The 16410-nt window shown below is 32.4% G+C and overlaps 1 protein-coding gene across 7 annotated transcripts in view; it reads left to right on the top strand.

The window, feature by feature from the left end:
• The window catches only part of LOC122526003 (lachesin-like), a 217462-nt gene that overhangs the window by 178003 nt on the left and 23049 nt on the right, over positions 1 to 16410 (top strand). For all 7 annotated transcript variants that reach the window (XM_043649074.1, XM_043649072.1, XM_043649071.1 and 4 more), the window contains 3 exons: positions 6530 to 6658; positions 11446 to 11730; positions 12062 to 12124. In XM_043649074.1, coding sequence (XP_043505009.1) covers positions 6530 to 6658; positions 11446 to 11730; positions 12062 to 12124 — 477 coding nt within the window. The remainder of the gene's footprint in view (positions 1 to 6529; positions 6659 to 11445; positions 11731 to 12061; positions 12125 to 16410) is intronic.

The raw sequence follows: 16410 nt of genomic DNA, 5'->3' as shown, positions 1-16410 counted from the left end.
GAATAGTAAACAATTTTGATTTGATATTTTAATAGATGCAAATTTTCAAGTCGAAGTTATCACTGGCCAGAGGAACGCTAAAACAATCCTAAATGTTAGTAGAATACATTAGAGTATTAAAATAATTATTAATTAATCGATAGGAATGTCTATTGTTGTTAAAAAGCTCGGATTGGATGTTCTGTCAACCGTCTTCCTCGAAATTCACCTTGAAACTGGCACTTTCTCTTTTATGAAAATTCTTTTATTAAAAGTTGTTTATATGACTTTTCCGAACGTTGCGCATGTGTATAACGCGAATAATATTCCTAATAAATAGAATTTCTTTATTTGGAAAGTCAAATAAACAACTTTTAACAAAAGAACTTTTACAAAAAACATTGACCCAGTTTCACGGTGGATTTCGAGAAAAACGGTACACAGAACATATACCCCGTGATTTTAAATTACAATATACATTTCTTTCGATTAATTATCGATCATTTAATCATATATCGCTCACTTTATTAATATCCTGAATTATTTAAACTAAAATACATTTGTTTCAGCGTTCCTCCCCAACGATTACTTAGAATTTCAAATTTTCATCTAATCAAATATTCCAAATATATTAAACATATATATATATATTTCAAACAAATTGTCTTCATTCCAAAAAAAAAACAACAACTACATTAATAATCATCAATCAAAAAAATCTAATAAAAGTAATGAATGTAAGATTTGAAATAACATTCGTTATACGATTATGAACGACACCACTTGTAATAGAAATACATGAACGATCATTAAAGTTTAGTGTCAAAACAACATGATCTTTATTGCTTTTCTCTCATTAGTATTACATTCAAACACAAAACAAACAATTTCGTCTGGTATTAATGAGAGATTACATTAACATATGGTCGAATCGTATAAGTAAGGTTATGCCATTCGTAGAATTCACCTGTCTAACTATTTTGCTACACGTTGTCTCATCACCATTCACCATCTCCGTATGCTTCGTTTGTTTCAGTCTTTCATATCCCTTTCTCTCTCTCTTTCTCTCTCTCTTTCTCTCTCTCTTTCTCTCACTCTCTCTCACTCTCCTCGTCCTTTGTCCCACCTCCTTCCTTTCCTCCCATCGTCGTGCTTTCCGGCAAGCCACAGGATCGTAAAAGGCTGGAATTTCTGTTGAAACATCTGCAAAGCCGCGCTCTGGGGCATCTGAGCCCCTCTAAAGCTTCATACAAATTCATGACGGAGTACCCTGGCCCGTCTCTCTCACTCTCTCATTCTCATTCCCTCTCCCTCTCTCTTTATTTCTTTCTCTTTCACTCTAATACACGTACACTCATATATCTCTGTTATATATCCCTAAGTTTTCGGCAGATACGCATTGTATACATACATACATACATACATATTTCTACGTTAGTTGGTAATATTATTTAAAGCTCAGTTAGAGTCCTATCCCTCTTCTCTCCCTCTCTCTCTTTCTCTTACTCTCGCATCCTGTATGGAAATTAACTTCTTTTCTAAAACATCTAGGATTAATAATTTTCTCAAAAATAATGTCACTCAATTTTATACGTTCGATAAAAATACTCTGTTTTGTTTTGTTTTATTTTATTTTATTTTATTTTATTTTATTTTATTTTATTTTATTCATATTTTTTCTTACCTGTATATGTGTGAACAAAATTTTGTTAAAATACGTTCTAATTACACGTAATACCATTATTTTATTTATCAAGAAATATATTTCTTAATCGATCATTTTGATTAACTTTTTATTTTATCCTCTTAAGATGATTTTTTTATTTAACTAATTATAGTATTTTTTGACAAAAAGAAAAGAATGTAAAGCAATTAAAGAAACGCGAATTGTAGAAAATTAGTAGACATTTTCCATCTCTTTTATCGAATCCTGCATGAAAATCAATCTTCTTTGTAAACACTTAGGATTAATAGTTTTTCTTTCTCCTTTATCTCTTTTTTTTTTCTTTTTTTAAATAAATGTATCTTGACTTTATACGTTTGTTACGAAATTTAGTTTGTTCTTGTTTCTTAATTGAGAATAGAACTATGTTTAAAATATGTTCGCTGCTCTGTTTGTTCTTGCTTCTAACTTGAGAACAGAACTATGTTTAAATATGTTTCTCTCTCCTTACCCTACTTATAGATGTATAATCTTTTGTTATCAACTTCGCGAAGAACATTCTAATCCCAGATATTCCTTTCGTCTTATGAATAATCAACAATTTTCAAAACCTTCTTTTGAATATAAAAAATCTGACTGAAAAGAAGAATAATCATCATATCCTTTCTCACGTTCTTCTATGAAAATCTGAACTACTTAGAAAACAAGAATAATTTTCTCAACAAAAATTACGTTTTGTGAATTTACAATTTCTTTTCTTATGTTTTTTTACTCGACAATAATGTTATATTAAAATATTATTTAACTATAAATATAGATACTATTTCGAGATATATTAAATCTTTCATTATCAAGTTCTACGAAGAACATTCTAATCCACAATATTCCTTTCGTCTTATGAATAATCAACAATTTTCAAAACCTTCTTTTGAATATAAAAAATCTGACTGAAAAGAAGAATAATCATCATATCCTTTCTCACGTTCTTCTATGAAAATCTGAACTACTTAGAAAACAAGAATAATTTTCTCAACAAAAATTACGTTTTGTGAATTTACAATTTCTTTTCTTATGTTTCTTTACTCGACAATAATGTTATATTAAAATATTATTTAACTATAAATATAGATACTACTTCGAGATATATTAAATCTTTCATTATCAAGTTCTACGAAGAACATTCTAATCCAAGATATTCCTTTCGTCTTATGAATAATCAACAATTTTCAAAACCTTCTTTTGAATATAAAAAATCTGACTGAAAAGAAGAATAATCGTCATATTCTTTCTCACGTTCTTCTATGAAAATTTGAACTACTTAGAAAACAATAATAATTTTTTCAACAAAAATTACCTTTTGTGAATTTACAATTTCTTTTCTTATGTTTCTTTACTCGACAATAATGTTATATTAAAATATTATTTAACTATAAATATAGATACTACTTCGAGATATATTAAATCTTTCATTATCAAGTTCTACGAAGAACATTCTAATCCAAGATATTCCTTTCGTCTTATGAATAATCAACAATTTTCAAAACCTTCTTTTGAATATAAAAAATCTGACTGAAAAGAAGAATAATCATCATATCCTTTCTCACGTTCTTCTATGAAAATCTGAACTACTTAGAAAACAATAATAATTTTCTCAACAAAAATTACCTTTTGTGAATTTACAATTTCTTTTCTTATATTTCTTTACTCGACAATAATGTTATAATATTAATTATATATAATATATAATTATTAAATATATATAATTTAATAATTATATATATATATATATATATATAATAAAATTTTAATTATATATTATATTAAATATATATAATAATTATAATATTAAAATATTATTTAACTATAAATATAGATACTACTTCGAGATATATTAAATCTTTCATTATCAAGTTCTAAGATGAGCATTCTAATCCGTGATATATATATATATAATCGTGATTTTCATTGTACCTTTTGAAGAATCGAAGATTCTCAAGACTTTCTTCTATAACTAAAGATTCCGAATAAGAGGAAAGAAAAGCGATGGAAGAAACGTGGATTTAGTAAAAGAACTTTCTCTCTCTCTCTCTCTCTCTCTCTTATTCTTACTCTTTCTTTCTATCTATCTTTCTATGCGGAATGACGAAGTAATCTTCTAGAATCACAGAACATTAAAAGCGCCACTGATCTGCCTCCATTTCTTCCGATTCCCAAGACTAACATTCGTTCGATCTACAGAGCTTCTACCCGATGTAATTTTCTTTCAATGACGTTCGCTACCTCTTTTTTTTTCTTTCTTCTTCTTCTTCTTCTTCTTCTTCTTTTTCTTTCTATTTTCTGATAAAGAGAGAGAGAGAGAGAAGAAAAGATTTCCCGTTGATTGGGATTCGTTCAACATTATTATTCTTCCGTTATCAAGTTTGATATAACGAATCCCCGATTTATTTCTGATCGTTCGGATGAAATATTCCCCACCTTTTTTTTTTCTTAATTTTCCTCTCTCTCTCTCTCACTCTCATAGAATAACTCTGTCGATTATAAATATTGTTCGTGGGTATCAATCCACTTTCCTTTTCCTTTTGTGACCGATCGTCGAACTTTTTCTCGATTTGCATCGTACCGAAAGAGAGAGGAAAAAAAAATGAAAAAAAAGAAAAAAAGTGTATAGCAGGGGGACGCGTTATTTAAACGGTTGGGCTCTATATACGAGAGTAGGACACCGGAATACATTAATATTGGATGAGGGAATCTCGAAATGAGCTCGTATCGAGAGTCGATACGGTCGTTATCAAAAACTCGTTACCAATATTTTATCCTTGATATTACTTTAGTAAGCTACGGAGACACGTGTGTTCTACTCCTCCTCTTCTAACTCAGCTACTACCCCTATCCATCCCACCCCCTAACCCCCTTCCCATTTCCTCATCACTTTTGCATTTTCTTATTTCGATCAACATCGATGTTATATCATTATCGATTCACTTTTTTTCTTTAATAGTGTTTTTTCTCATCCTCGAGTATTTAAAATGACATTAAGTTTCATATACTACTACTGTGTATACTTTTATGTTAGTATTTCTCATATTATAATAGTTTTCTATATCGTACTTGTTTTATTGAAATACACATAGAGTATTCAAATAATTATATTAAAAGTACTTTGCGTTGAAAATATTTCGTGGTTTTTTCATAAAATTGATGAACAATCAATTTTTATAACGCGTTATCAATGACAATATTATTGAATATCGGGTGAAAAATTTTATAATGTTTTATTACTACAATTAATTTGAAGGATCAATCGAGGAGAAGCTTTCGCATCAACGAAAAATCCTTTCTGGCAAAGCTTATTTTATCAAATATTTTAATTACTGCGACACAACGAGCAAAGCTGGGATTAAGTAATGACATTGATGAAAGTAGACAATAAATTGATCGTTTTCTAATAATAAATCGATTCATTTTATATAATACATCGAATAGATCGTTTATAGTTAAAACATGAATTTTTTTGTTATCCGGTACGATGAAAAATTATATTACCTACGAACTACCTAATAAAATATACCTACACACCCTCTTTTTTTCTGGTATCCTTAACGAAACTCAAATATTGGGGAGACCCAATATTGTTGACCAAGATATTTTACAGATACATATATCAAACAACCCTTGAAATAGGGTTTGATTTCATGAAATAATTTCTAATTTATTTCGTATTTACATTATATCGAAGATTTTACATACATACATACATACATACATACATCTGAAGAAGAAAAACGAGACAAAGTTAAAATATATTTTAGTAAATTTTTAATGAAATAATTAATTCAAACAAAATTAGCAGAAACGAGATATGAAAAGTGAAAAAAAGCGTATCAACTTGTTCCCAGGTTCTCTCCCAAATGTATTAAGTTAATGAAATTTTCGTTAGAAACTTTTGCGCAAATGTTCAAGTTCGTAATTTGCATATTAACTCTTTATGAGATCATAAGAAATAAAAAAAAAAAAGAAGAAAAAAAAGAAAAAAAGAGGAAAAACTATACATGAAAGGTTCGTTTCACAAGTTATCGCGATATCGATCATTCCAACGAGCAACCGCAAACAGTTTCGTCTAACTGCAGGTACTACTATTACTACTACTATTACTACTACTATTACTACTACTATTACTACTTGCAGTTACTACTCGTCATTGTAACGAGTGTGTTCTACTTATCTCTCTGTCTCTTTCTCTTTTTCTCATTGTTACTTTGCTTCCTCAAGATCGTAAGAAGGTAGAGAAAGTTTTCTCGTAAATCGTCCCTTGATGCAGTACCGGCACGAAGCCGATTTATTTGACGTTCCCTTTACTCCTTTCACCACTAATGATCCTAAAATGGCGATCACGCAACCATTTTGTAACTCGCTTCAGAGAAATCATTAAAACGACCTTTGTAACTACGTTAAATTATCAGTTAAATAATTTACTAGTAATATAATCAAATATCTTATGCAAGATAAAATAATAAAATATACGTCAACTTGATAAAACTCATACCTAATTACAAATTTTATGACAGGATTAAAAAATTAATACAGTTTTATGAAATACTTTTTGAATAATACAATACAAATTTAGTTAGTCCAATTAATAATGTTGGAATATTTTGATATAATGTTAAATACTTTATATTATATTAAGATATTATATCAATTAATTAAATATAACATAGAATAATAATAATTTGAAAATTAATTATTAAACTGTATTATTTTCTAATCGTATTTGAAAATTGTTCGCTCTTATAACAATTTATATATTGCACATATTAAATCATACGATAATTAGGTGTTTGAAACGATCAAACGATCAAACCAATAAATTTCTGTATCTGATTTCAGTACAGAGATACGATGGCGAGCAATTAAATTTGACGAGGATTACACGCAATGAAATGGGAGCATATCTGTGTATAGCAAGCAATGGCGTGCCACCAACAGTCAGCAAAAGGATCACCGTTGATGTTGAATGTAAGTCGATGATGATTCCCTATTAAATCCGATATTCAAATAGAAGAAACAAATATCATATATCATTTCAAATATACTGATTTAAAAGGATTCCAAATTGAAAGCAATCTGTTCGATAGAATTTATATTATAATCATTTCGTATTACCAATGTGTACTAAATTTATAATATACATATTGCATCCTAAGATTTATATTATCCTTAAAATCATAATTTACAATTATAATTATCGACAAAATTTATCTCATCAAATCGTTTGATTTTTCTTTTATTTATATTATTCTCTTAAAAAAAATACAGTTGTTCTTTCTCTTCCAAATTCTTTTTACGGTACAGCTAATTGATTCTCTATTTTATATTTAAAAAAAAAAACAATATTCGTAAACATCTTATAAAAATAATTAGATAAAAAAAATCAATTACAATTTTAAATATATTAGTTAGTTATATATATAGATCGGTATAATTTTATATAAGTCCAATAAATAATATTATAAGAAAACTTAAATGAGTCTAGCCAGCATTCGAATGAAATTTAATACATAAAGATTTTATTATATTCTTCAATATCAACTTTCTCTAACATTCTACGAAGAGTTGTAATGATGGTGCAACAAGCGTTGAAGTAATTCATCGGAAAAACTTCATCGAGAAGAAAGTTTCTTTTCTTGGTTATCACAAGCACACAGAGACGTAAAGAAAGAGAAAAAGAAATAGAGAAAGAGTAAGAGAGAAACTAAAAGGTCTGAATATTAAAGGGAAAAGAATGGATGAATAAGATGAAGATTTCCAATGGCAGACAATGAAAAGGAATGCATCGAATGTAAATGCATGACGTGAGATACGATAGGAACGATTGTGAACCTGTTGATTCTTAAACTTTTCTTTCAATAAGATGTGAAAGTAAATGACGAAAAGGAGAATACGATTACTCCAAAAAAAAGAAAAATATTAATCATTAAAAAACGAACGAACTTAAACGAGATATAAACAAATATTTCATAAGATCAAAATAATGATTGATTTGTAATTTTATCAAAATAATTTGACGAAAAACCATAGTTTAAGTATTCCAAAAAATTCATCCTCGACAAACGAATATTATTTTAATCTAACTAAAAATACAAACTCAACTTCTGTGATAGTATAATAAAAAGATATTAAATTTACATAAATCGAATAAAAGTTTGACAAAAAAGAAAAAGAATGAAAGAATGAAACGAATAAATACATATTGTTTAAATTTCATTTGACGAATAACGAAGATAAAGAAGTATCAGAAAAAGTATCAGCAAGTAGATTTTCTTCATCGTAGGCTGTGGTGAATAGTTGGTGTAGTTGGTGGTGGTGGTAATGGTGAATCGTGAAAAGAGGGGTGAGAGGAAACGGTGACGTTGGAAATGCCCGAGGGAAATACGGGGATCCTTGCACAAGCGTCCCTCTGCTTCTGCTCATTTTTCCCTTTTATGCGTTCCATTCGTTCCATTCGTTCGTGTCACTTCCTATGCTTGCACTCGCTTTGTGGTCGTGTATCTTTACATTTACTTCACATACGTGTGCACATACATACACGTGAAAATGGACAATGTATATTGGTACATATATATATATATTCTTTCTCGTCTTTTTCTTTACCTGTTAAAGTAAAGAAAAGATGGTAGGCGAGAGCACAAGTCGACTTTATTCGTAGAATATTTAGATGGGACGAAATATATTTTATTTAAAGGACCAACGTGGAAACAATGCTTTGCTTCGAAACTCGAAATTCGCGACGAAAGTCTTACCAATGTTATATTATGCTTACGTACCACTAAATTCTATTTTTTATTTCTACAATTTCTCTCTTTCCTTCTTTACTTTTTTTTCCTTTTCGAATTCAAATCACATTTTTGTTTGAATTTGACGCAAACGTTGCACGAATCGACGACACTGGCTAGATCGTAAGATTAACGAGATTAATTAATAATTATTACGATTGAAAGAAAAATTAGATAAATTATATAAAAAAAACTAAGAGATTATCTCCCTTTAAATATTATACGTGCTTGAATTCTTAGAAACTGTTTTAAAATAATAATATAATATCCTTTGCGAGAGAGATAAGATAGTGGCCACCAATGCTTTGCTTTGCTTTGCTTTGAAATTATATAGTTAGGCAACAACTGTAAACTCTGAATTCGCGTTGAAAGTCTTATCTGTGTTATGTTATGTTAGGTTTACAGAGCAAACACTACCCTCTATTTTTTCTCTTTGAATTCGATGTTTTATCAGGAATAATATTTTAATATTTTGTTAAAGCACACATAACACACGTGAACAATCGACATGCACATGCACATGCACATGCACACATCTTTTGTGTTACGTAAGACTACCTTTTAATTTGTTCTTAAATTCGTATGCCAACGCACACAGAAAATTTGGCTTTGACGACGTGTTTGGGACTTTCGTTTAAAAGGATGTGCATTAGAAGTTTTAAAATAATATAATAACTTTGGCAAATAATAAAGTTGGAAGGAAATCCCTCTCAATAATGAGAAAAAAATAATGACGAAATTTACTTCGAGCGTATAAGACTCTTTTACGTTCTTAGTCGACTCTCGTACGTTGAGCAGTGCACTCGGCCAGTTAATCTACTTAATTAAAAATAAACACTGACGTTGTTCACAGCAGAGAGAAAGAGAAATCTCTCGGTCCGAAGCTCTTCTTCGAATTCATACGCTTTTACCATAAAGCAAACGAAGAAACTCTAATGTATTTTCTCCTATTACTAATAAGCTTATTTTGAGAAAACATTGAAAAACAGATAAGATCCCGGGCTTTTCTCCATTAGGTAAAATAACAATTTATTATTTTACAACTAAATATTTCAATTCAAAGGCACGACCGTGAAGTACAATTCGCAACAATCAAAAACGTTATTTCGCTTTAAAATGAATACATTATGCTAAAGATAATTTTTATACCGAACACAATGATCTCGTATCTTTTTTCTCTCTAGAATCAAATTACAATGCAATAAAATAAAAAATTATATAATATAATCTAATCGAAAAGATTTTAAATTAAACTCAGCATCAATAACATATATTATATTTCTAACTTGTAAACTCTTTTAATTGGTAATTAACAAAAGCGACTAATCTATAATCCATAATTAACGATTTAACGAGACACCGAATGAACGGATGAGTTACATCCTCTACACAAAAGTATATCAACCATTTCCATTGGGTCCTGTATATCAAGTACTGCGGGTACTATTGCTATAGTATGCGTTCAGCCTTCCCACAAATCCACAAATTGCTGGTGCTGACCCCTAATTAACGCATACTTCCCCTCGATTTTACGGTAGAAACATCGAGTCCTTCTCTTTCTCCTTAGTCCACTACTAATAGCCACTTCTCAACTGTACCCCCCAACACCTTTTCACCCAACGTTGTCTCCATTCGTTTCAACCTCTCGAGCTACTTCTTCTTCATGTACTCTAGACAGAGTTTCCAACGAGTCGTTAGTTAGACCTAAATTAATCTAAGACTAAGGTACTTCTATTCCTTCTGCTGTATGTTTCACCAAGGGAAACGTTCCTTTCTCTTGCTGAAGCTTAAATTTATCCTCTAACGAAGAGAAAACGAATGAACGAAGGAAAAAGACACCAGGAAGAACAATCGTGGGAACTATAACGAATTATCTACTTACATACCCTACAGAACACTAATTATAACACATTTTTTTGTTTCCTTACTATAGAGGGTTGCTATTTTAAATCATTTCAAATACAATTATATGTATTCTTCGATTTGTTGAAATGAAAATTATTTTCATTGATTTCCCATTTTAAAATATAAATCTCCAATTAGGGCGTAATAATTTGTCAGCACGGTGAAGCAACTTTTGAACCACCCACCCACCCTCCTCCCTGTTTATTTAACTACATGCAATTTTTAATAATTACAATACACCAACTGTGTCGCAAAATCTTAAACGAGTTGATATTTTTCCAAGAAAAATGAAACAACACTTCCGTTCTATTCATTGGACAATCTAATTATGAAAATGGCATTTCCTTTATTACAACGATGCATCAAAGGAAAACCTTTCTAAACTTTCCAGTACCCATTTTCCCCAAAGTCTAATGTCTCTGGAAATAAACGAGAAAGGAAAAGAAGTAAAAGAAGAAAAGAAGAAAAAAAAAAGAGAACAAAGAAAAGGATCGAAGGAAATCACTGTTGTTGAATATCGTTTGAAAAAAAAAACACAAAATAAAAAAAGCAAGAAAAAAATAAAAGAAAAAAATAAAAAAAAAATAAAGAAAGGGAAATGCGAAAGGTCACTTCCATCTTCTGACTTTTTCCACCATTGCATTAAGGTAGAATAAGAAAGAGAAAGAAAAAGAAAAAGAAGAAGAAGAAAGCATCTATGCGACATTCCTACCGTTCGACTTTAACTCGAGCATGTTCGCAATCCTAGTCTCGAGCAAACGATAATTGACTTTGTTTCTAACTCGTTTCCAACTATGGAGTATCTCGTACTGAAAGTCGTCCTGAAAAGTGCAAACCTGATGTTCTTGTGCACATCTACATCTACAATTTAATAATGTTACTCTCCCACCATTGTTAAATAAAAAATCCCCCTGAAAAAAAAACATAAAAAAGAAAATTAGAACGATAGGTGAACATACGAATCGTTAAAATATCGTCAATCGATTATGAGATAAATTTCATACATATTTCGTATTTAAACTTGAGAGATGAAATAATTGTTAATTAGATATTTTTATAATACAGTTTCACCAATGATCTTCGTACCAAATCAATTGGTCGGAGCACCGGCTGGTACCAACGTGACAATCGATTGTCACACTGAAGCATTTCCTCGAGCAATGAGCTATTGGTTTCAAGGAAATGAAATGATACTTTCCAATGAGAAATACACGACTAGTATAATGGAAAATAGCTACAGGACTCATATGAAATTACATATAAAGAATCTTCAAGCTGGCGATTTTGGGAATTATCGATGCATCAGTAAAAATTCCTTAGGAGAGACCGAAGGTTCAATCAGGCTTTATGGTAAGTTTTCTTTCTTTCATTTTTTTTTTTTTTTAATACTATCGTACCACAGTTACATGCAATATCTTAGAATTTTTGTAGAATTTTTCTCTGTAAAATATGAGTCAAAGTATACACGCAAAATAAATAAATTTCTATAGAAATAAAATTACAAATTCATAGAACAATCGTTATCTTTAAATTAAATCTCTACTCAATTCCAGATCATTGTGCGTTAATCGTTTTCAGCATAATTTTTCATTATTCGAAAAGTTTCGATATACTTAATACTTTAGAAAATAAATTCAATTTTGATATATGCGATTTAACGATCGATGATTACTTTTTCTAGAAATTCCTAAACCTTCGGCGCCACCCAAAGCAACGGAGATCAAGAGCAGCGCCAACAAAGAAGGTGAGAAATCTCTCAATAATTATAATAACCGTTCAATTTTTGTCGTATATTATTTAATCAGATATATTTTATATATAAATTAAAAACAAATGAGAGTCCTAAACACGATTAAGAAACAATCACACATGGAAGCAAAAATAAAAATAGAAAATAATCTTAATAATTAATAAAATAATCTTACACAGACAAATAGATTAACACGTTGATAGGAAAGAAAAATGTCGATATAATTCCAATTCTAATTCTCGTGACGACTGACTGAGGGTGGGGGGGGGGTGGTAGAGAAAGGCGTTAAAATCATAAATCACGTCTCGATGGATAAATTAATCGACTTATCCGTTTTCGTACCCCAAACACTCGTCCATTGTTCTTAATGCAAGAAGACATAGCGTTGAAAGGTATGGAAGCAAGGGGTGGAATAGATGGCCCAAGGCACCGTAGAATCTTTTCAAAGTGATCTTTATATTAGTCATAGCAGTGCACTATGCACACTGGGAGTTGTATTATTAAAGCATCGCGAATAAGTTGGGCGGATGCCTAGGTCAGGTCCCAGTGGTTCTGCCCTCAGTTCTGCCCTCGGTTCTGCCTTCAGTTCTGCCCTCGGTTCTCCTTCTCTCCTTCTCTCTCTCTCTCTCTTACTCTTATATACCTCACTATAGGGTACCTTCTTTCTCTTGCTTCTCTACCATCTCTCGGTCTCACGAAACCAATCTCAATATACTGCATTATTAACGCCATACAAGGCACAGTCACGACGGTATTACCACCATTAAGCTTTACAATTTTACCGCATACCCGTGCACCACTATTTCTACTAACCCCCTTACCCCTCAACCAACCCCTCATCTCCTTCTCTGCCTCTTTTTATACTAAGGTTCAACGGTACGCGGATTATTGTTACACATCCTTCTCTTCCTTCTCCCTTTCTCTCTCTCTCTCTCTCTCTCACTCATTCACGGTGTTTCTAATAAATGATTATTATTGTCTTTTACAATGCTCACTTATTATTGATCAAAATCTCCCTAATCGAAAATTTAATTTTAATACGAACGGTATTATATTTAACTTAACGTACAAAATTGTTTTCTGAATCTCAATTATCTACGAAAATACGTTTATATGTCTGACAATATCAGGAATCATCATTTCAATTCGATTATACTATTTTTATTTCCCTGTGATTCTATCTCGGTCTCTCGAATAAAATTGAATATTTTTAACGAGCCGTCATTTGCTGTCGCATTTTTAGATTTCTTTTTGTTGTTAATTGATCGAGGTGGTGTCATTTAAGCAAATTTATCTTCTTTTAAAAAAGCGTTAATACCTACTACGCGTACGGTAGTCTATACTCGAGACAAAATACGTTATAGTTAAATTCTTAAGTAGGTGCATTCGTTTCTCTCGTTTATTCTTTCCTTCTCTATCTTTGTTTCTTTCTCAAGTAGAAAATAGGAAAAAGTAAAAATGAGATACGATCCTTTCCATCTTTCTTTATAAAACAAGAGAGGTCGTCGAGCTTGACGTAAAATAACTTACTCTCTTTCTCCCCCTCTCACTCTCTCACTCTCTCTCTCTCTCTTTCACCGGTGATAACGGCAAGGCTACGTCACTATTTATTTTATAATCTTATTATGGCACGGCTCTCGTGAAATAAAACTTTGAAATGACACCAGAGAAATTGTGCGTGTCCACAGAAAACTCATTACGAGAAATGTTTCTACTACGTTTCGTATCCTTTCTATGAAACGCGTTCGTTGAAATTCCCACCACCCCTCTCCCCCTTCACCCCCCCTCCCTCTCTCTTACTCTCTCGCATTTTTCGTCGAAGCAAACCGTTGGATAAATAAAAATTGTTCACTCGGGAACGAATTCAGCTCGAAACGAATTAATATACGCTGTGCTTCGTTAAGAGGGAATATTACGAAGTTCGAACGTCGCGCCAATACGTCACGTTTAACGAACCCTCATCGACATATTCATTCGTTTCCACCGATTCTCACTCACTCACTCACTCACTTCCCTCTCTCGCTCCTACCTTAATAGATATTTATTTCCACTCGATAATTGGCACGAGATTAATGGCGTAATAATTGCGTGAGTATTCGTCGCTAGAACGTACGTGACACAAAATCGAAGGGAATACGACGAACTCTCTAGAGAAATAATGCAAAAGAGAGAGAGAGACAGACAGACATAGATGGATAGGTGTGAATAGATCGATAGATAGATAGATATACCAATAAACTATAATAATAATAATAATAATAAAAATAATAATAATTGATAGACGATAAACGAAGATTGTAAAACAAGATAGAATATCAGATACTTTAACAAGATAATCTCGAGAGTATAATATTATAACAAAGAAAGAGGAGCACCGATCGTGAATAGTTAAAGAATCCCGTTGTTCATTTTAAATACACCGGCAAAGCGGCTAATTCTTTCTCTCGACGTTAAGAGTTAACGATCGTCCCTCCCCCCCCGTCACCGACCCCGTCCCCGTGCCCCGCCCCATCTCCCCTTTCAACCCTAATCCCTCTTTTCTTTCTCTCGCCCTAGCACAAAAATGAAAGTTTAATTGGTTTTTGAGTTACCCTGTCTCACAATCAGTCTTCCACCCCCATCCTCCTCCTCCCCATCCTCTCTCTTATTCGCAAGCAAGCAAGCAAGACACGCGGACGACCGGTCACGGACAGTGAGAAGGAAACGTCGAAAGTCGACAAAAGATTTTAATTTTATATCGTGACATTACATTGGCGGCTTAACCGGTGACCTAATTAAGCGCATTTAAAATTCAATTACCGCGCACCGCTTGCGAATACAGCAATAGAAGGAAGAGAGAGAGAGAGAGGGAGAGAGAAAGGTGTGTGGAAAAAGAAAGAAGAATTTAAAAGAAGAGAAAAAGGAAAGGAAAGGGGAAAGGAAATAAAAAATACCCGCGAAAAGAAGAGACAAAGAAAGATAATATTGCGAGAATTGTTAAAGCGAATTATAAACCGCAAAAACGAAAAGAAGGATTGTTTCCTTGGGCGACGGTAGAATCTTTAATTATAAACATCGATAAAGGAATGGAACGGAAAAGAACAAAAATGGAAAATGTTTTTTCCTTTTTAGAATACTAAATGCACGCGATGAACCACCACCAGCAATTTCTATTGCTTTTATCGTATCGAAAATATAAATGAAAACTCAAAGAGAGGGTGGGTGGGTATGGTGGTAGGGGTGTTGTGGGAGTGGGAAGGGGGAGGGGGAGAGTCGATACTCTTTTTTACCACGGACATGATCGAATATTCTCTCGCGAGACGACGAATAAGAAAAAATAATGAAAGACATAAAGAAAGAAAGAAAGAAGGAAGGAAGGAAGGAAGGAAGGAAGGAGAAGAAAGAGTATTTCTCGGCGTAGGAATTATTCAGTAGGGAAGTCTTCTATAGGAAAGAAAAGAAAAGAAAAGAAAGAAAGGAAGAAAGAGAAAGAGATGGTTAGACGATCGACAGAGGTATTTGTTATTCGAGTCTCGAAATATCCCTTTTTCTGTAGTATACTACAATATCGGTGGCACGGCTTTATGGATCCATAAAGGGACGGAAAGTAACAGCAATGGCAGCAACAGCAACACCACCCCTTATCCCTACTCCTATCCTTACCCCTACCCCTACCCCTACCCCTACCCCTTTTCCTTCTACCTAACTCACCAATATCACTATCAGCGGTATCCCCCCCTCCCCCCTCCCTCCCTTCCCAGTAGCAAGAGTCTTGTTGAAAGTTAGATATTTCACGAGGTCGTTCGATTCTTCTTCAAACTGGATCGATTTCGCCTAACGTAGATGAATTTACTCGTCCCTAGATCCAACCTGCCTAATTCCCAACGTGCTTTCAACACGATAGAGATAGATAGATATGATAGAGGGCTGAGAGAGAGAGAGAGATAGAGAGAGAGAGAGATAGAGATAGAAGTAGTAGGCAGATAGGCAAATAGATAGATAGATTAGTCCGTCTAGAGTAGGTACGCGATGTTTAATAATACGTCGACACATTCCCTGTCTCTCTCTCTCTCTCTGTCTCCTGGGACACCAATCGATCCTACAACCCGTAATTAATTATCACCTGACAAGGAAACCAAAATTATTTCTGCCCTTGCCTTCTGCCCCACTAAAGAGGAAGAGGGAGTATGTGTGTGTGTGTGTGTTTACAATTTACTGCAACCGAACGAGACAATGCAAGAATATTCTTGAAATGTCATACGCGCGCGCGATCGATCAGATTATTTATTTATTTATTTATT

This window comes from Polistes fuscatus, unplaced genomic scaffold, assembly GCF_010416935.1.
Source record: "Polistes fuscatus isolate 324 unplaced genomic scaffold, CU_Pfus_HIC Scaffold10, whole genome shotgun sequence".
In the NCBI taxonomy this organism is placed as follows: domain Eukaryota; kingdom Metazoa; phylum Arthropoda; class Insecta; order Hymenoptera; family Vespidae; genus Polistes; species Polistes fuscatus.
This window is presented reverse-complemented; position numbering and strand designations above follow the sequence as displayed.